The sequence below is a fragment of the Cydia splendana genome, chromosome 18, assembly GCF_910591565.1.
Source record: "Cydia splendana chromosome 18, ilCydSple1.2, whole genome shotgun sequence".
Taxonomy (NCBI): domain Eukaryota; kingdom Metazoa; phylum Arthropoda; class Insecta; order Lepidoptera; family Tortricidae; genus Cydia; species Cydia splendana.
The window spans coordinates 8,089,328-8,112,594 of NC_085977.1; the positions used below are offsets into that span (position 1 = coordinate 8,089,328).

The 23,267-nt window shown below is 37.0% G+C and overlaps 1 protein-coding gene across 1 annotated transcript in view; it reads right to left on the reverse strand.

The window, feature by feature from the left end:
* LOC134799530 (venom carboxylesterase-6) overlaps positions 1–23,267 on the reverse strand; it is a 46,895-nt gene that overhangs the window by 6,098 nt on the left and 17,530 nt on the right. Inside the window, exons 5-8 of the mRNA XM_063771958.1 lie at positions 22,600–22,734; positions 21,066–21,201; positions 20,654–20,781; positions 20,048–20,153 (exon numbers count right to left, since the gene is read on the reverse strand). Of these exons, the coding sequence (XP_063628028.1) occupies positions 20,048–20,153; positions 20,654–20,781; positions 21,066–21,201; positions 22,600–22,734 (505 nt within the window). The remainder of the gene's footprint in view (positions 1–20,047; positions 20,154–20,653; positions 20,782–21,065; positions 21,202–22,599; positions 22,735–23,267) is intronic.

Here is a 23,267-nt window from a genome sequence, read left to right on the forward strand (position 1 = left end):
CCACTAGCGTATGTACGTATGTTTGTCTCTCCACTAATTAGCTCAGTGACCTCAGGTAGGTAGTAGGTAGTCACCAACTAGAAAAAAAATCGTTATTTGGTATTGCAATTAGTTAAAAAAAAAAAATTGCAAAGAGAAAATGGGTGAAATATGTTATGAAGCAAAAAAAAACATTGTAAATTCGGAATTTAATTCACGATGTCTGCTGTTACGGCTGTTTTGCGTGGTTGGGCAGCATAAATGTCGTGAGCAGCGTGCGTCACAACTCCACACAAGTCCACCTTTAAATTTCTAGGGTCACTAAACGTTGAGCAACCTAACACTAGCTTCATAATTGTTGTTCGACACATTGCGACACCGTCTGGCTAATGTAAAATGTTTCGGCTCAATGATAAATATCTGAATTAATACATCTGCAATCACCTATTTTTGTTTGGCATTTAATTTTTGTAATGCTTCTTGCTAAATGCTGACTGACATAAATAAATTTGTTTTTATTTACACTGGGACAATTTGTTTTTACCAATTTATTACTTACATTTATTATGAACGAAATTTTACATTTTTAGGAACTGAACCCTTATAGTTTTCTAATGTCCGTCTGTCCGTCGGTCCATATGTCTGTATGTCACAGCCATTTTGCTCAGAAACTAAGGTTATATTTTAATGAAATTTGGAATATAGTTAGATGTATTTTGGGAGCCGCTACTGCGGGGATTTAGTGGCGAACATTTTAATGTCAGCATCATTTCACGAGAATCGAGGTGGCACTTATTTCGTGAGAATCGAAGAGGCACTTATTTTGTGAGAATCGAGGTGGCACTAAGTATTGTGAAAATCGAGGTGGCACTTATTTTGAGCCGCTACTTCATTTGGAAGATAAAATTTAAAGAATGTATTTTAGGGGAAAGGGGACACTCCAACTCCATGTACCTTATGTATCTAAATGTGAAATTTTTAGGGTTCCGTACCCAAAGGGTAAAACGGGACCCTATTACTAAGACTTCGCTGTCCGTCCGTCCGTCCGTCCGTCCGTCCGTCTGTCACCAGGCTGTATCTCACGAACCGTGATAGCTAGACAGTTGAAATTTTCACAGATGATGTATTTCTGTTGCCGCTATAACAACAAATACTAAAAACAGAATAAAATAAAGATTTAAATGGGGCTCCCATACAACAAACGTGATTTTTGACCAAAGTTAAGCAACGTCGGGAGTGGTCAGTACTTGGATGGGTGACCGTTTTTTTTTTGCTTTTTTTTTTGTTTTTTTTTTTATATGGTACGGAACCCTTCGTGCGCGAGTCCGACTCGCACTTGCCCGAATTTTTATATAAATCAATTTGTGGAACATCATTCGATAGTTATATAAAAACAACTTCGAGGTTTCTAAAAAAGTTTTTTAATAAATGAATACTTTTGAAAAATAATCGTTTCTAAATTAAAAAAAAAATGTTTGCCCAGTAACTTTTGAACCCAACGTACAAAAAAAAATACAGAAAATATAATAGCTTAATAATATGTATATATATATACTTTCATGAAAACTGTTTTGAACATGATCAGCTTTGAGCCATTATTTTAATGCGTTTTTATTAGAATTGCCGAGTGCCCTGAGTATACGCCCTTTTGCTTGTATAGCATCTTCATATCGTATGAAGGTACGGAACCCTCCGTTATGCGTGGGCCGTCACGCACTTGGCCGGTTTTGAATGCAATATTTTTACAATTGAAGCTTTTATTGAAGATACTGGTAGCATAACGATAGTATGATAGTGATTGTATGGTGTTTAATACTTTCACTTCACGGTAAATTGGATAAGAAATATGGTGTGCCATCATTTCAGTTATTCAGAATGACATAATGTAAGTAATCAGTGGTTTCTGAAGTGTATATTAGTCGTATTAACGCGCCCCACTGCGCGTGGTCACGGACTCACGAACGACATAACATCCGTAAAGCGGCCTTCCCATTACGCCTTACGGTGCACTGTTTGTTCTGTTTGTGGTGAGTTGGATAAGAGGTTACGTAAAATGGTATTTTCCTGCTTACGCTATTCCTGCCGGTGCCGGTGCTACACTAGTAATAATCGTATCTACCCATGATGTTCAAAGCGTAACACAATTTGGCTGCGCAATAAAACGCGAGTAACATATGAGACTGAATTTGATGAGACAGAATTCGTAATGTTTAAACCCATCCCAGATTGTTAACACGGAATCGGCCTCATGAATGTTGAGCTCATTGTATGTAGTTCGGGCGATTTTCCGCAACTCGACGACTTGCGCCTATTTTATTACGTGTTATTGTGTTGAGCTCATATCACGTGAACTTTTTTCACTCCACCAACCCAAGCCAAAAGCTTCACCTGGTTGGCAGGGTACCTAATACGATATAAGCGATATTTTTTTCTACAATTTGACTAGGTTTTGTAGTGTGGGTGACATTGATAAAGATAGTTTATTTTCCAGGTAGGCATATTACAATGCGCTTTGCCTATGCACGTCAAACGAATAGTTACCTAAAGCTACGCCGGCTCTAAGCCTACACCATTGCTTGAAAAAAAAAAAACCCTCCTCAATTGAAGGAGGGTATCCCAATATGGGACCGGCTTGAAACTCGGTGGTTTGCCGATACCTCTTGATTGGATTGTGCGGAATTTGTGCCCAATCAAATAGGATGGTGCATTAGACGCGACGTTTCGTGTGATATCTTGGTGATCTTCTTTTGTAGGTAGGTACATGCGGACGAAATATCAGAATGTAGAAAATTTAATTGACTGGTCACTTAATTGATAGTCTAGTCACGTCTAGTCTAGCCTTCGGAAGCCGGTGTTGCTCGAAGAGTCCAGCTCAAACACAAGGCATTTCCAAGGTAATACAAGCAATGTTTATGTATAGGAGAGCGGACAGGCGGGCTGCGGAAGGACCGCAGCGCCAGTTCCGTTCACTTGCGAAACGTCGCCAAGGATTTCCCGCCAATACGGGTATGCTATCAACCTACTTATTGGTGGACTTCCTTGGCACAACAAATTGCCATAATACAGAAATTACTGAGTGGAACGTGTAAGTACGTATTTTTTAGAAAAATATTGCATTGTTTTTAGGAAAAAGGTTAAAAAGGAACACTATGGTACGACTCTGTCCGTCCGTCTGTCTGTCACATCGCTAAATATCTCAAGAACTACTTACGCTATCGATTTGAAATTTGGAATACTTATGAAATATGAATAAGGCTAGCCCGGACGCTTTAAAATTGTTAATGTAAAATTTCAAAGTCTAGTTACTATACTAGGTCAAGTGGTGTATCATTTAAAAGAGCTGTTGCACATTTTAAAAAAATGTCGGAGTTTTTAGTAGAGCTCTACAACATTTTAACAATTATATGTTCATATTGGTTCTACCTTCATAGTTACATTGATGGAGAAGATTTATGTAGATTCCATGATCCGTTAGTAAACAGGTTCGGCCTAATGGCAAATTCACCAAGGGGTGTGTCACCGATCGTATATATGTAGATACTTATAGGTACACATTTAGATAGTACACCCGTGAAGGACTCGTGCAGTGAAACAGTTACCTAGTGAAGATTGCCTTATTAAGGTGGTTCTCCTTATGCGAATTTCATACAATTTTATTGGTCAATTTTCTCTTAATACGTAGATTTACAGCACTTACAACCTTGATGTTTAGGTAGTGCATAATCGTCTGTCGTCGCCAAGTTAAAAATAATGACCAATTATTCAATATTTTTAATTAAAAACTATTTGAAAAATGCGAAGATTTTAGTTAAGCGCTTGTTTGTGTGAGTGATCTTTACACTATCCATGTAAAACAAGATGGCGAGATTCAGTTTAATAATAACCAACATAGATGTCACTTTAACACAGGTGACCTAACTAAGTAGTGTCTAATTTACTCAATAGATGGTAATAACGTAAGGGTATATAATTCACAAAATATGTTGTAATAGTTTAGCTTACAAACCATTTCCGTTAAAATTTGATCCCTACATTAGTACATGTAACTACCTAATCGGAGGTCAGGCCAGATTTGCTTTCTAAGGGTTTCTAGGAATTTTCGTTAATCAATTATCAGTTCAAAACTGGGATTGGTAGTAAGGTGATCATTTTTCAATGATTTTAAATAAAAATTATATATTCATAAATTATAAATGAATTTTCATTGATTTTACAAATTTATAAGATCATAACATTTATAATAAATTATTATTAAGTCCGCGAGAGTGTGAAGGGTACTTATTCCATAGATAAGCTGTGCGTTTTTCTGCATACGTTTTTTTAAACTACCTACCTACCGCTCTATTTTTTTCCCGTTCACCGTAAATTAGACTATTGTACGCAAGAGTATTGTGGTTGTGGTTTACTCGCTGGATTTATTTATACGGACGCCTAAACTAAAACTCATTAACAGGCTTTTATTAGGTCGACCTGTATGTAACTAACTATGTACTTAATGGAATCTAAGGTAACTAATTTAACCATCTTCCAAGGATTGTAGCGTCATGAAAATTGGCAGCTGTATGTAGTTCTGATGACAATACAATAATATGGTACTGTCGAACTGATCTGATGATGGAGACAGGAGGTGGCCATAGGAACTCTCGACCTGTATGTAACTAACTATGTAATGGAATCTAAGGTAACTAATTTAACCATCTTCCAAGGATCGTAGCGTCATGAAAATTTACAGCTGTATGTAGTTCTGCGGGCTCAGCACGGTTCCATTTTTATCGACTATCACTATGCGCGTCCCTTTCGCACTTACATACTTGTTAGAACGTGACAGGCATGGTGACAAGGGATAAAAACACGACCGTGCTAAGCCGCCTGATGACAATACAATAATATGGTACTGTCGAACTGATCTGATGATGGAGACAGGAGGTGGCCATAGGAACTCTGTGATGAAACAACGCAACCTAATTGTTTTAGGGGTTTTTTGAATTTATAATGAGTATTAGTTGTCTGTCGTAAGAAAAGTATAGTCAGCGATAAAAGCTTGTACCAAAAATGAAATTTTTGCCATAAACTTATTTTACATTTTCGGTAAGTACCTAATACATGTCAAGTCATTACGGTAATTAGTTTCTACGTAAGCATTTTTTGTCTTCGGTACCTACCTGCTCTGCTATTATTATTATTATTTTAAAAAGTTTAAGAGAACATGTCGACATTCGTACTTTTTTGGAAAGCTGAGGAACTCATTTCGTATTTTGTACGCAAAGTGTCATACTTTTTTTTAAAGTAATGCCTTAAAATGTTACAAAGTTTGGGGAAAATTACAAAAACATTGTGACTTCAAATCCTTTTTTTTTGAAAATTTTGGAAAGTTTTGGCAATCTTTTTTTTATTTCACGTAATCAGTAGTTTATTGGCTATTAGGTGAATGTTTTTTTACGTCCAAATTTGAGTAGTTTTTTCACAATTACCACTTTTTAGTCGAAAGGCGGGTTTTGTAAACAAAAAACTAAAAACTCATATAACTTGAAAACCAATGAGTTTTGACCCCTGGTTGACTGGACTTAAATCATTGCAAATGACCCATAGAATAACCCCTTTCAAGGAATACGGCGAAGACTAAGACTCCGCTGTCCGTTTGATCGTCCGTCCGTCTTCCGTTGTCGTCCGACAGTTGAAATTTTCATACAAATTATGTATTTAATATTATAGGACATTTATAGGACATTTTTACACAAATTGACTAAGCCCCACGGTAAGCTCAAGAAGGCTTGTGTTGTGGGTACCTACTCAGACAACGATATATATAATATATAAATACTTAAATACGTAGAAAACAACCATGACTCAGGAACAAATATCTGTATCATCATACAAATAAATGCCCTTACCAGGATTCGAACCCGGGACCATCGGCTTCATAGGCAGGGTCACTACCCACTAGGCCAGACCACACCACCATTCCGGGTATTTCTGTTGCCGTTATAACAACAAATACTAAAAACAGAATATAATAAATACTTAAGTGGGTCCCATACAACAAACGTGATTCTTTTTCCGTTTTTTGCTTAAGGCCGGCGCCCCACTTCTGCGCACGCTACATCCACGGCCCACGTTTTAATACAAACCGCCCACGAAATTTTGTATATGGTCTAAGATCCCACATATATGGTCGACCTTCACCAATACGTCTGATGGATGAAACTTATATTTTATGAAAGAAAATATGTTCCAGAACATAAATAAATAGGGTTGCCTAAAGAAATATGGTCATGGCTATTTTTAATAAATTTTTGAAAAAACATTTTTTCGTCAAATTTCACCGATTTGTCTGACGATCGAGATAAGTTTCAATGGAAAGTATACAACTTGTACAACATAAATCAACTAGGTTGCCTATCTTTTTCCGATCACTATTATGTGGTTGCCGTGTTTAAAGAGGTGATTTTATATCGATAATTGCACTCATCTGTCTGAAGCTTGAATTATACATCAAAATGATGGTAATTTTATTGCAAATAGAATGGTATAGGGTTGCCTGCAAAAATCCGGTCAAAAATAAGGGTTGCCAGGCTTTTAAATAAAATAAGAAGGAAGGACTTTTAGCGATAACTCATAAACGGCTTAACTAAGCAAGTTTGTTTTAATTTTATTTGAATGAGTTCTTTAGGCACTATTTTCATGATTTTTTTCATATTTTTTGGACCAATGGTTCAAAAGTTAGAAGGAAAAGCCATTTTTTTTCTTTCTAAACGATTGTTTCCGAAATGATTCACTTTATCAAAAAATGTTGTTTATATACCCCTATTTATTTTGAATGGTCTATCCAACGACACCCCACACTATAAGTTTGAAACGATAAAAAAATTGTCACACACATTTTGTTTCTTTCAAAGCGATTATTTCCGAAAATATTCACTTAATCAAAAAATGTTCTTCCAAAACCCATATTAATTTTGGAAGACCTATCCAACGACACCCCACACCATAGGGTTGAAACGAAAAAAAAATATCCTTACATACATTTTGTTTCTTTCGAAGCGATTATTTCCAAAAATATTCACTTTAGCAAAAAAAAATTTTTGAAGAACCTTATTCATTTTAAAATTCATATCAAATGACATATCACAACATAGGTATCAACCGAAGAAAAATAAAAAAATGTATGTATCCATTTTTTTCGCTTCAATCCCATAGTGTGACATGTCGTTGGATAAATATGCAAACAATATAATATATATAAACAAAAAATATGAAAAAAATCATGAAAATAGTGCCTAAAAAACTCATTCAAATAAAATTAAAACAAACTTGATCAGTTAAGCCGTTTATGAGTTATCGATAAAGTCTTCCCTTCTTATTTTATTTAAAATCCTGGCAACCCTTATTTGTGACCGGATTTTCGCAGGCAACCCTATACCATTGTATTTGCAATAAAATTGCCATCATTTTGATGTATAATTCAAGCGTCAGATAGATGAGTGCAATTATCGATATAAAATCACCTCTTTAAACACGGCAACCACATAATAGTGACCGGAAAAAGATAGGCAACCTAGTTTATTTATGTTGTACAAGTTGTATACTTTCCATTGAAACTTATTTCGTTCGTCAGACAAATCGGTGAAATTTGACGAAAAAAAATTTTTTTTCAAAAGTTTATTAAAAATAGCCTTGACCATATTTCTTTAGGCAACCCTATTTACGGGTCATCCATTAATTACGTCACACGAATTTCTAGGTTTTTTTACCCCTCCCCCCCTCCTTGTCACACTTGGTCACATTTGGCAAACCCCTCCCCCCTGGTGTGACGTCACATCAACGAAATCGGCAAATATTTATTTAATATTTTATCAAAATATTTTTGACAAAAGAAATATTAGTAATTTTATAACCCAAAACTGATTAAGAAATAAAATTAAACGAATAAAAACGATTATCGTTTCTAAGACTTGTTATTTAAATGTATATTGGCGTATAAAATAATTTAAATAAATTTTCGGTTACTGATGAAGTTAAAGTGACGTCACAAAGTTTGTGACTCCTCCCCCTTGTCACAACATGTCACATTTTCTTGACCCACTCCCTCCTCCTAAACGTGTGATGTAATTAATGGATGACCCCTTATTTATGTTCTGGAACATATTTTCTTTCATATTTTCATAGTTTCATCCGTCAGACAGGTTGGTGAAGGTCGACCATATATGTGGGATCTCCTACTAATAGGAACGTGGGTCGTGTACATAGCGTGCGCAGCAGTGGGGCGGCGGCCTAATGGTACGGAACCCTTCGTGCGCGAGTATAAATATGTATAGGAATATATAATATAATCGATAAACGTTTATGGTTTGTCACGATGTGTGACATTCGTATTTAATTCTTTATATTTTTTTGCACCTGGTCCTGTCCTGCAAACTGCATCATGCATATCTACTTCAGATTCTTTTTGACTAGGCTAGGCCGATCATCATTGTTTATTGTGTATTGCATTTCCATGTTGCTACATAAAGGTGTTACAATACAATTTCGAGTACAGTGACATGGACCCTGTAAGGGCACAGCAATTCTTATTCTAAAATAACAAATTAATTCTAGGCATGTCAAACAAATTAAAATAGGTAATAACAAACATTAAAATATATAATAATATGTACATACAGTCGACGTCAAAGATATGTTTACATGTTTGCACCTTACTCCCTTGTAATAAACCGAAAAATGTAAACATATCAAAGACGTCGACTGTACATAGAAAAATTCGCCCTTGCCGCCGTGACCTAGCAGAGGACGCTGGTTCGATTCCACCCCGTTGCACTGGAGGCCTTGGTCACTTTTTCTTAAGCCGCGTCTCGATATCGCGCGGCGGCCGCGCAAGCATTGTTCGACCGCGGCAAATCTGTATTTTGGCTCGCGAGCCATTTTTGGCACCATCTTGAATTATAGCGCGGCAGCCGCGCGCGGCAAGCAATCCGACGATCGACCAGTTTGTACTCAGGGACCATGGACGTACGTCGTCGTGCAGCTGCCGCTTTAATAATTATTTATCATATTGTTCACAAGAAACCAAAACGGAAAGTTCGATGGTGGTAACAACATGGTGGTAACTAGTGGGAATAACCTCCAAGTTACATATGAATGTAAAATTTCAGCTCAATCGGAAATCGGGAAGTAACAGGCCTATTCGGATTTCGAGATAATCACAAGATCTTGCAACGATTTAGAGATCAACTAGATCTACATTAGATATCGACTAGATGTGACTTGGATATCTAAGTCATAACTTGTCGAAATCGTTCAAGAGGACCTCCAGAATCGCGGAAACGTCAAAGGTCATTGGGCGTTTTTGACCCGCTTTATGAACTTTCCCGTACAGAGACCAAACTAGTTTTAAAATAGAGAATTAAATCTCACTTTTTTAAATATGTAATTTTTTTTATGTATCAACCGGCAGAAAAAAGTTATTCAACAGTATGTGTACGAGATAGTGTTAGGGTCAGTTGCACCAAACTGTTCGTACCGTTAAAGAGTTCGCTAATTTTTGATGTATGGAAAGTTTCATAGTAAGGCGCCGGGGCGCGCCGGCTGACGTTGATCAGTCTGTCAAATGTGGTTGGTGCAACTGGCCCTTAGTGTTGTGTGTTGTTATTGGAAGAAATAGTATTCAAAACTATTACTGCTCGTGTATACAAGGCCATCGCACTACCGTCGGAAGGGTTTAGGCGGAGTATGTCACTTTCTTACGAGGTCACTTTCGAGCTAGGTCACTTTCTGAGGACGTCACTGTCTGAGGACGTCACATTCTGGGTTTGTCACTTTCTGTGGTCGTCACATTCTGAGTACGTCACTTTCTGAGAACGCCACTTTCTGAAGACGTCACATTCGGAGTTCGTCACTTTCTGAGTACGTCACTTTTTTAGCATGCACGTGCACCGTGCGCCTGCACGAACAATGGATACCAGAAATTATATTAGCGGTACGGTATAAGGCCACTTTTATGTATGACATACAGAATGTTTTTTCAGTGACCATTGAAGGGAAATACGAATCTATAGACGATAACAGGAAACTGTCGTTGCCGTTTGGATTCAGACGCCCGTTATCCTCTATAGATTCATATTTTCCTTCAATGGCGACTGAAAAAACAACCTGTATATGTCATACATAAAAGCGGCCGTATGCCGTACAGCTGATTGCTGGTATCCATTGTTCGTGTAAGTATACGCTTAAATCTTAGTATAAAAAAGTGACGTACTCAGAAAGTAACGCCCACGAAAAGTGGCGTTCTCAGAAAGTGACGTGCTCAGAATGTGACGACCTCAGAAAGTGACGAACTCAGAATGTGACGTCCTCAGAAAGTGACGTCCTTAGAACGTGACCTAACTCGAAAGTGCCCTCTTAAGAAAGTGACATACTCCGCCTAAACCGTCGGAAGCTGTGCACATGCTGCAAGCGTAGTCTATTTTTTATCATGGGCCAGGCATCAAGAAGTGATTGACGCGCCTGCTGCTGCCTTTTTAGACGAATTAACAATTGATTTTGATCAAGCAGAATAAAAATATTGTTTTTTTAGAACTGGATTTTATTTTTGTTCCTATTGATATTAAACAATATAACAACAGCAACGTAATCTAACAGCAGCTATTCAAAGTATATTTGAAATAATTCCAATGACTTAATTCATTGCAAAAATGCTATAATGATGAGAAATGATTTTTATTTTTTTCTCAATTCTCCCATGTCTTGCAAGAATGCGACTCATACCAGTGGGTAGCAGATACATTTACCTACATACCTAGCCCTATTTCGTTTGTGTACGCTGTGGGTCATATGTCCGAACAAAACGCCCAATGACCTTTGACATATCTACCTTACAAATATCTTTAAATTATCCGTATTGTAACTTGTTGAAGTCTAGTAGAAATCTAATTCATTTTCCGAATCGAGCCGTAAGCCTAAATTTAGCTTTCAAGATTTGACCTAGATACACTAACTAACATACATAGTAACAGGGCAAATTTAATTAATTGTTTTTTTTTTATATAAGTTTTAGTGTTTTGTTATAAAGTTGTATAAATGTTATTAAATAAATAAATAAGCTTATTAATTGTAAATAATATAAAAACTTAAGTATAGTAATTTCATTTTAAGTAACTTTAAAACTATTCCAGTCTCAACTAGATTTTCTTAAAATTTATTATCCTCATTCCTTATTAGTTAATATTATCTATTTTGATCATTTTTAGCTGATCATCAAACACAAACATCCGCTACCGATATCCTGCCTACGGGAGTGAACTCCTAAATATCACCTGGCCACAACAGAACCAGTGAAAATGAAAAAAATAAGTACCTATTTGTAAATATACTCAAATTTGGTAAAATCATATGTTGTTTTTTTTTTAATTTAATAGTACAATAAGAAAATACTTTTATTTTCTTTAGTTTACTGTGTTGTAATAGTTATGATTACTTAAACATTACCCAGGGCCTAAAATGAATAAAGTATGGAATAATGTTTCGCCCTGAAAAACTCTGAAATATACTTTGTAGCATGTGGTATGTATAATGAATGATTTATTTATTTGAAACAATATACCCTGTATCGTATTAATCCTTGGCAGTGCTTTTAACAATTTGTTCGAAAATGTGCGGCAATAATGACGTTTATTAAAAGTCAGAATCTTATTAGTGTCATAAATAAGAAAGATAATCAGAAAGGTCGAAGAAGGTTACCTCAGGAGCTACTAACACATACAGGCTGCTCCAAAGTAAAAAATCGTAATTAGTTAATTTCTTCGTAACCACTACCACTACACCGGTTGTTATGATACTGTCTACTGGCTCTAAATACCCTAATGCATGTGTACGTTTCCGTTTTGTCCCATGGCCATACATACAATATTGTCCATGGTATCAGTCAGTATGTGCCCTACATATACATATCCAAACCCAAACAGGCGACGCATGACATAATTATTTAAAAACAAGTATTTCGGTCTTAGCGGCCATTCACGCCATTTTTGAGGCAAATCTCAAGAGCTCGCGGAGTGCACTGAATACGCTTAGCCCGCACTTGATCAATCAACATTACGAAGTTTTTAATTTTTTCAAGATAAGTAAATATTTAAAAAAACTATGAAATTTAAGTGTAAAAAAATACCTAGTCAGCATACTATTATACAATAAATAAGTAGGTAGGTACTTATTTGGCGAAGCTAATGACAATTGTCACAAGAAACATGACAATTGTTACGAAGTTTCGACACAGAACTCATTTCCTGTTAAGAATTACCCAAAATTCTTTTAAATCTTGTGACAATTATATAAAATATATATGAATCAAAAAATATATAACCATTATACCATTGCGGTCGAGCGGAGTATCACATTATTATATTATAGTAGACAGTATTCACAGATTCTGCCCCTTTCCAACTTTCTTCCTCTGCTACACGTAAGGTTGGGCAGGGCCGGAACATGGGGCAGAATCTGTTAATACTGTCTACTATTATTATATAATATCGTAATGTGGTACCCCGGTCGACTACAAGGTACTATCGTTATGGTGCGGCACAAACTCATGCGGTATTATGAAGTAGCTACTAAATAGCACGTAAGAATTATAAATTTGTGCATTGACCAATTATTGAAACTTACTTAATATTAGGTCAGGCAACGAAAAGGTATACATACAGGGTGGATTTTCTTCTTGGGTCAGTGAGAGCAGCTACCATATCCCGTGCTGCTACGCGAAAACGCGGTCTTAATAGAAGACCTTCCCTATCACCCCTATCATCCCTATTCATCCCGGTTGACGGTATCTTCTCTTTTCCGCCTTTTATGTCTATAACTTTTGTTTTTTTTTGTTTTCTAATAAACGCTTCGAATACATTTTTCTATACATCATCCGAATCCAGGTATCACACGTATTTTTAGTAGTATCTCTATTTTTCACCATTTTGAACTTGTCGACTAGACTACACTCTGCATGTATAAGTACTTCTAATATCTATTAGTGATATTAAGCTTTTTGTATCACTTTAGTAATTAACTTGAAATACTTATTCTTTGAAGAAGGAAAGTCGGATCAATCGTTAATTAATAAGCAGGCAGAGTAAAACAAATATCGGGCGAGTACTAGGGAATTGAGTTTCTCTCACCGCTGTCCAACGTAGTGTGAACTGAGTGCCTAGCCAAGATATCAATCGTTTGCGCCATAGCGAACGAAACTCTGACGTCTCTCTGTCGCAAATGATTGGCATCTTGGCTGAACCCTCTAGAGATCTAAGAACTGTGAATAATCGGAAAATACGACCATACTGGTTAGCCCAAGCGGTCATCCCATTCGACGCGCTCGGTAAGCGGATGGAATACGAGTAGTAGCTTTAAAGCTTGCATTAGGTTAGGTACGTACTTTCCCCTAAACTAAAACATGAATATTTCAGTTCTGCATTGAAATTTAACTTTGTGTCCATGCACATTTTTGGGCTCATTCTACACCGTCAGCATTCCGTACTACCACTTAAAAAAATGTCCCGAGATGTCCGTTCCATTACGTCACGTTTTAGTACTTCACTTGTACGTGTTTGACGCACGGACGTAGAGAGTAAACTGGATAGTGTACACTGGCCAAAAAGTGTGTCCACATGAGAGGTCAAACCTGAGCCCTCCATCTCTTTCTAATTAGGGTGACCATAAGTCATATGAATGTGGGATATTAGCATAAGATGGAATGTATAGTTTGGCCAGGATCTTTTCTCATTCGTGCATAATCAGAGAGAATCATACTGTATTTACCCTATGCTAGTATAATTGCCCCAGAAAAGAGATGGATATAGTTTTTTTCTCTTCTGTAAAACGCTTCACACAACCTTACTTAATTTAGTCGTTATAAAGCTTTTAGTCGTTATAAAAGCTGTTACAGATGGGATGGGCGTATTGGATCGCGATCAATGCGATCGTGGTTTATTGTGAGGAAGGTGGTCCGCCGTACGTCCATCGTACGTATTGGGTGAAAACCAGCGTAGTGTCTTACAGACACTGCTTATGCTGAGCGGCATCCTATTTGGTGTATGTTTACTGTATTGTTAACTTTATGGTGTACTTACCGTAATGTAGGTATGTTTTTGTACGCCAAATAAATATTTTCTATTTCTATCAAAGACAGCTATAAGAGAGAGCGAGACAAATATCCAGGGTCGGGTAAAACGTTGTAGTTGTACTTGGTAATTCGCAAATCGTATCGATTAAAAACGCTGCCTTCGGTCGTGTTTTAATTTATCACCACTCGTTGCGAATTTAATTCCTACTTTCAACACTTGCAACGCAAATAAATTTATATTATTACTATGCCCACTGGTTATCGATACTAGTCATTTTGTGAAGCCCTAGCGTAGCGTAACAATTTATGTTTTTACACGAAATTATCTTGATTATTGACTAAAATGATAAAATATTAGCACACGACGAAATAAAAACTTACATTTAACTGTGTAAACCGGCATTCTACACTATTTATGCTCTTCATAATTCATAATTTAACAAAATACCTATCACTATCAATATCATACTCATGGTGTGTTCATATACGTGATGACTTCCCTTTTGCATACTTTAGCTATTCTTTAAGCGTTAGCGTCATCGTAGATCTGTAATTGAAACAACATTTTCAAATTTGCCGCTTTTGTATACTGACGGAAATGTCGGCCCAACCTATATAGAATCGATTACATATATATAAATAGTTAGAATTAACGTTCCAGTAATTAAATACTATGTATAAAAATATGAGTCTGTAATGTCCAATCTGTAATGTAAGGACTTCGGATTTAATTTTTGGCAATTATGTAGCTCTCATTACGTGAACCGAATAATTAAACATGCCAAAATAAGTATATCTTTATTTATTTATTAGTATACTATTTAGGTAAAGTTATTTTTACATTAAGTAGGAAATAACAATTTTGTAAGACCGATCCAAATCGTACCGACATCATGGTGACCCTAATCGTCATCAAGTTGGGGATACCAATTAATATTCAAAGTTACTACAATTTCTACCATATTCAATTTACTGTTTTTTTTGTTGCGCACATGCTTGGCTTAATCAGTTAATAATATTAACATCATAATAATTAACAAATTACTTAAAAGATATCAGAACTGTAATTAGAATATAGCACTAAAATAGTATAAGAAGGTAATGAATTTCAGTAGTATATTGATATAATTTCTATCACAATGGTATCTTTTTAACATTGGCAACATGTGCGAGTGAGACACAGGGCTCAGGTTTTTCTATCTCATGTGGACCGTTTTCTCTAGTCTGGTACGAACAACATTCTGTCTCGGTGATAAGGTTCAAATTAGTATGGCAAAAAAACTGACAACTCGCTCCAGTTTAAACAATATAACTTCATGGTTTGACGTACCTACTTAGTGGAATCTACAATTTCCATACAAATGTGGCTTTCCATTCAGACAATGCAATGGTCCTTATGTTTCATGTGCAATAAGAACCTTTTTATAAGAATTTCAGTTGGAAAGGACCTTATTGCACTTGAAGTATAAGGACCCATTTGTAATGGAAAGCCACAAATATTTAGAGGATTTTTTTACTATCAGGATTGAATATGCCAGTGATTTTGAGCTGGAAGAACTAGATAAACAAATTATTATAATATATAGGGTCTGTGAGACTCAGGTCTATTTTTTTTTGGAAAAAGCTCTTTTGGACCATTTGGAAACACTCATCATTCATTGCGGTGTGAAAACAAACATTGTAGAAAGTATGTAATCGTGACCTTTGAAATTTACAATTTGGAATGTAGGTAGCTTAAAATCGGACCAAGCTAACGCCTCGGCCAGGAGCCACGAAACGTACGCTACGTGCATATAATGTGGGTATTGCTTATGTAGGTAGTATAACAAATGTATGGCAGTCGAAGGCAGCGTCGAGCAAAAAAGAATAATAAAGGTCTGCATACGGTCACGAATTTATTGTATGGACCTCTATATACCTCACCGATAATTGCATGTGATTTCCGTTCCATTCCGGTATTTGTAGCAAGGTCTGTCGAGGCCTTACAGAATATACCGTCCGTGACCATAGACAATCCGCCCATTCTGGTGCTAAATTCAGTTCGTCTGGATGCGCCTTTACCTTAAATTAATCTTGCAAAAAAATTCATCTCTTACACCGCGCCATCTAATTTACACTTTTGTCCCTAGTTAGCTAATGAGAGTAATCAGAAAAGCCATCTTCTGTACTAGCGACCTCTAGTCTGTTTTGGCTTAATGGTCACAAGACTGACACTGGGGGATATGGTAGTGTGCGTGAATGCATGAAATTGCAATATTTTGCAGTTTTGTCAGATTTTGATGAAATGAGACACTGTTGAGTGGAATATATTTCGATTTAGACGTAATATTTTTTATTGTTTGCGCCAATATTAACACATCTTAGAAAATTGTTTGGGTTTTGAAAGAAATAGTGATAATCCGCAATTTGTGCACAATCACGCCATCTTTTGGTGGCTAGTCGGCAGGACAGCCCTACACATCCACCGTGCGATAAGGTTAGTATAGTTAAAATACATTTTTAAACACAATTTGTATAAGTACTTAAATAGTAACTAGATCATTTTATATCTTTAAACGTAAGTACTTAGGTAGCTTTAATATTGAATGCCAATTGCCAACCTTAATGTGGTTGTATTGTATACTTATATTCAATTTTACATTGATTGTATATAGTACGTTGCTTCTGGAAAAAAATATATGGAAAACTTGGCATAATTAATAGAAGACTTTTTTCAATTGGGATATGTACGTTATGGACCGAAGTTATTTTTCATCAACCCTCCCCAACCCTCCCCCCTCTGCGTCACCCCCCCACACCCCCGCAAAGGGCCCGAAACGCGGTTTTTCTAAATTTTTAAGAAAACCGTTTAAGATATAGAAAAAGTGTGTAGGAACGAAGTGATCCTTAGTAAATTTGCTATTTATCTCTTATACACACTATAGTGCTATCACTTATAGTTTTTGTGAATTCTGTCACCATGTATGCAATTTTTTTAGAATTTACGTTTTTTTTCTTTTGTAAGATAACTTTTCTCAAAATATACTTACGATATCGCCAAATGTTGTTTAATTTAAATAAATAGTTAATATGTTCTTTAAAATGGTGTATTATTTATTATTAAACTCCTTCATTTGACGATGCTATGCCATTTTGAACATACATCGTCTTCAAACATTTTTAAGCTCACCGAAGATCGTTACTATTAACCACTTGACTGTGAATCGCAAGATCGCACAGTCGCGTTTTTATAGCTTGCCTCACATAGAAGGTAGCCTATAGAAGTGGTGTGCGCGTGCCTCCGTGAGGGACAAAATATACGCAATGCGACAATATTAAAAACACGTTTTAACATTCCTGACAATATACCAAAAACAATAATCTACGTTATTCGGTCGGGTTATTGAAATGAAATGAACATTTTTATTTGTTGCCCACCATAACCCATACTAAATTTATGGTGGGGAACAAACAAAAAGTGTGTGGTGATCAAAAATCGTGGGTTCACCCTCGGTTGTGCTGTACCTATAAATTTCGGTCAGGATCCGTTACATATACAGACAAGTGGTTAATAACGATATTAGCTGACATTGAAAATATTTGAAGGCGATGTATTTTAAAAATGGCATAGGATCGTCAAATGAAGTAGTTTAATAATAAATAACACATACATACATATCATCATCATCATCATCATCGCAGCCATAAGACGTCCACTGCTGAACATAGGCCTCCCCCTTGGACCTCCATACGTGCCGGTTGGAAGCGACCCGCATCCAGCGTCTTCCGGCGACCTTAACAAGATCGTCTGTCCATCTTGTGGGTGGACGTCCCACGCTGCGCTTGCTAGTCCGTGGTCTCTACTCGAGCACTTTTCGACCCCATCGGCCATCTTCTCTGCGTGCAATGTGGCCTGCCCATTGCCACTTCAGCTTGCTAATCCGGTGGGCTATGTCGGTGACTTTAGTTCGTCTACGGATCCATACATACATATAATCACGCCTATTTCCCGGAGGAGTAAGCAGAGACCACGGTTTTCCACTTGCTACGATCCTGACATACCTCTTTCGCTTCCTTCATTTTCATTACATTCCTCATACACGCTCGCCGGTTTAGGGTGCTCTTGACCTACCCTTTCTTCAGGATTTCCCCGATCTGATCAGAGAAAATCCGCCGAGGTCGACCCCTTCCAACTTGCACTTCTCCCTTATACACTCTCTTTGTTAGCCTTCTTTCACTCATTCTTTCCACATGTCCATATCATCTCAAAATACCTTTCTCAATTTTAGTCACTACATCAACATTCAGTCCACACTTTTCCCTTATCACACTGTTCCTAATTCTATCTTGCAATCTCACACCACACACACTTCTCAACGCTCTCATTTCCACTGCATTCACTTGGCTCTGATGCCTCTTCTGCCATACCCAACTTTCGCTACCATACATGTGTAGGCACCAACACTCCTCTATGAACAGCCAACCGTGCTTTTTGCGACACCTTCTGGCTGCTCATAAAAGCGTTAAGTGCCCCATTCACACGTTTTCCAGCATTCACTCTCCTTTCAATGTCTTTATCATGCTTACCGTCCTTAGTGAACAAGGTTCCCAGATACACAAACTCTTTCAATAAATAATACCCATTTTAAATAACATATTAACTATTTACTTAAATAAAAAAAACCGGTCAAGTGCGAGTCGAACTCGCGTTCCAAGGGTTCCGTACATAAGTCCGACTCACGCTTGACTGCACATTTCTAATAGGTTTTCCTATTATCTATAGGTAAAGTACTATTTTGTGTATTTTTTCAAAATATTTGGCCCAGTAGTTTCAGAGATAAAGGGGGGGGGGGGGGGGGGGGGTCGGACAGACAGACAGACGCACGAGTGATCTTATAAGGGTTCCGGTTTTTCCTTTTGAGGTACGGAACCCTAAAAGCGTGAAAGATATCGTAAGTGTTATTTGAGAAAAGTCATTAGAAGAAAAATACACTGAAAATGCTAAAACAAGCATCTTCCGTGACGTATTGCGCAAAAACTATAAGTGATAGCAATATAGTGTGTATAAGAGATAAATAGAAAATTTAATAAGGATCACTTCGTTCCTACACCCTTTTTCTGTATCTTGAACGGTTTTCTTAAAAATGGAGAAAAACTATGTTTTGGACCCTTTGCGGGGGTGTGGGGGGGTGACGCAGAGGGGGGAGGGGAGGGGAGGGTTGATGAAAAATAACCTCGGTCGACAACGTACATATCCCAATTAAAAAAAGTCTTCTATTAATTATGCCGTAATTTTAGCTAATTTCACTGAACTAATAGTGATTGTGTGACAATCACGATTCTATATTTAGTCATTTAGTGGTAATTTTGGATTTCACAACATATTTAGTGCGCAAATAAAAGCTTAAAGGTCATATATATCAAGGTGCTTCAAATCGCCTAAGGTCAGACAAACAAGTGATTGAGTGAATTTTATAATATTATTTGATTATTAGTTATCAGCTTTTTTCCTTGCATCGTTCTTACCTTGAAAGATATTGAGCTATTTTTCAATTATATTTTGCAATTGTTGTAAATTAATGTAATTGTTACGAACTTGTAATGTTACGACTCAACTCGACACGACTCAACTTAACTTTTTGTCCCAGCGTTTTTTCCCACCATTTTTTTATTTTCTAAATACATATCGATTTTGTAAAATTTGGTAGGTATCATACGTTGCCTCTTAAGCTCTTTCCTAATCTTAAGCTAATCTTTTGACACCAGTGCTTTTCGTCTATCTACAGTATAACTTTCGGAAATATAGCCGATTCTAATTGCAGTTGATATGTACTTAATATATATCTTCTTTTACTTCGAAAACATAAATGTTTCAAGATATTACATACTTGTTATGTCACTATCAATTCATTTTGATTGTGCGAGGCCTCTGTTCGGAGCGTATTACCGGTTCAACTTTGTTTACTAAGTTATGCAAGTACAACTTACGCCTGAAAAGTATGATGCCCTCCTGCGCGTTATAGCCGGTGAGGAAGGGCACGTCGGCGCCCGGCAGCAGCGTCCGCGGGTGTTCCGTCAGGAACGCGTCGGCCACCTGCACGAGAACGTTTGGACGCAGTTTAAAGAGGATACATCCGAAAACATTTGGCATTTAAGATAAGAACTTTCTTTGACAGATTTTCGTGGGTCCTTGGTTTTCCCTAAATTACGTCCGTGACGTCCGTCTAACAACTGATTGTTATTACTAAAATCCATGAGGTAGGTAACGGAAAATAGCAGTTCACAACTTCACAATATCACAATGAACATCATGCGCGTACCTGTGTCTACATTTGTGGATCCCTGATGTACAAGGGGCTACAAACAGAAATTAAATCACTTATTTCAAGCGGAGACCTAGATGATAATGAGGCAACCGTGTCGATTGGACGAAAGTCTAAACTGCGGCTCTACTACGGGCAAGACAGGCAGTACTACGGTGTGTTCCAGGTCGGCAGTCTTGCCCAGCGGCCTTGCAAGGCGCGTCTGTCATCACCAGCACCTCGCTCTAACAAAGGTAACATTAGCATTACCTCTCAAGAAGAGTATTCTTACCTGTGGCTCTACGGCGGGCAAGAAAGGCAGCGCCACAGTGTTTTCCAGGTCGGCGGACTTGCCCGGCGCGCCCGCCAGTCGCGCACCAGCCTTTACCAGCAGCTCGCTTGGAGTCGCTCGGAGGTAACCTGGATGTAAATAAACAAAATAAGTATAAAACTCTTTTCAGCCGTTGAAAATGTCTTTAAAGCTGAAGCTAAACGAATCGCACTTTTGCTGGGACTATTATTACCCGTAATATTTAGTGCGCATACCGGACACTCGCAAAAGCTTAGATGCCTCTATTACCAAGTTCTATATATGTAAATGCGTCTGTAATAAAGTTAGTCGTGAAGTTATAAAACTGTTTATGTCCTATCTAGTCTATAGGTATACCGATTAGTGAGTGACCCGGCGTAACATCCTCACTCACCGAGCAGTTCAGCCGTGCTGTTGGTGACGATGCCGAGCTCCCGGCCGAGCTCGAAGGCCCGCTCCAGCGGATCGTGCGCGAGCGCCCACGGCGATGTCGCCAGCCCGCTTTGCGCTATCGCTCCATGGAATAAACCCTGCGACCAACGACGACGAAGTTACCATCACATTATTTTATTAAAGGAATTAGTATTTTAATATAATATATACGCTCATACATTGAACAAAAACGATGAGTTAGTTTATCAGTTTGAGTAAGTTGCTAGACACATCTTATACTAAATAGTCAGTAAGTACATAAGTAGTTACTAAAACATACGATTAGGATACCTCAGTTCGGTTTGATTTAGAAAATGGTTAATAAAAATAAATATGTTCTGTAATAATTACGAATAATCTGTAATTTTTAAGTTTAGGTCAATAACTAAAATTATTGCATATTATACCTATCAGCCTTGAATCCAACAGTGACGTATTTCGTTTCGGTACTGACATGCTTTAAAATTAATTAGTTTAATCATTAATTGTGACGAATGCATTAAATCAACAACTTATATCAACAACTGTTAAGTGACGGATCAATTAGATAATGTCGTTAATCAAATTTGCAATTATACGTATTCGCAATCATATTTTATTTGTTAATATTTGATTTTATTGGGTGAATGCGATGGACTAAATACTGGGCTAAGAGATATAAACCCAGACGTCTGGCTAATAAAATATAGCTAGCTTTAATTATATAGCTCATTAATTATTACGTCCTTAAACATTGACAGCTGTTTGGTACCTGTAGCTGGTCTATCAATTACGTGATCAATCCACAATAGTAAGTACCTAGTAATTAACCTTTTCATACCTATATTGATATGAGACGTGACGCCGCTAGTAATATAGGTACGTGCCTAATTTAAGTACAATTACAGTTAATAATTTGGAACTAATGCCAAGGGAATAAGACTGAAAATTGTACACTCACTGTAGGCTTTTTCGCATTATATTATTGCTAAATAATCCATGTCGACACGCGTATATAATCTATAGATACCTACTGTATTTAAATACAATTGATACTTCTGCTGCACTATATTTATATTTTATGGATCCCTGTTGCAACAGTTGGTTTGTTATATTAGTCTGTGCGGAAAGAGAAGAGTCGTGAAATGTATGGGATCCAATACATTCTACGACTTTTCTCTTTCCGAACAGACTATAGTTAAGGTTTCATTAGCTTATTTTTAATATGTCCACCAAAGTATTGTATTGAATTTTTACTAAGTATTACCTAAACTTATTGTTACAGAACTTTCAGATGCTGAAGGTTGGCCACTTAATAATTTCGTACATTGTACTAGGAACGCTGCACACACCAACACACAACAATAGACATGAAACTCTCAGCGTCTTTTAAAAATTGCATTTCTTATCTTCATACTTATTACCTGAGTGAGTGATTTCATTATTTCATCAGTAGTTTCATTCGTGTCTTCAAATTTCGAGACCTATATTTACATGGAACATTCAGAAGATTCTACCTTTGACGCTGGCGACAGCATATGGAGATGCACGGAGGCGGCGCCAGCGGATTCCCCGAAGATGGTAACCTTATTGGGGTCCCCACCAAAGTGCTCGATGTTATCGCGCACCCACTTCAATGCCATCACTTGATCCTGAACAAAAACCATAAATTTACTTATCTATCGGCAAACATTTACTAAGTCACATCTAATCTAATACCTTTAAACGAGCAATTCTTGTTTATTTATATATATATTTCGGGGATCTCGGAAACGGCTCTAACGATTTCGATGAAATTTGCTATATGGGGGTTTTCGGGGGCGATAAATCGATTTAGCTAGGTCTTGTCTCTGGAAAAACGAGCATTTTTGAGTTTTTATATGTTTTCCGAGCAAAGCTCGGTCTACCAGATATTAATGAGTAATGAGACAGTAGGTAACTATTGTAACTAAACTTTTAGAGTCTTATTTAGGGTTTCTGCTCGAGAATTCTCGAGAAATTTGTCCTTCGTCGAGACGGGAAAAAAAATCTCAATGCCTCGAGAACTCGAGAAATAAATTTCGTGTGATAAGAAATAAGAAAACACACGTATAAAGACGTGATGTGTCTATACTATAGTGTATTTCTTTAAGCTGTCAAATAAATGTAGTTAAATAATCTTAAAACATGTATTAGTTAACCAATC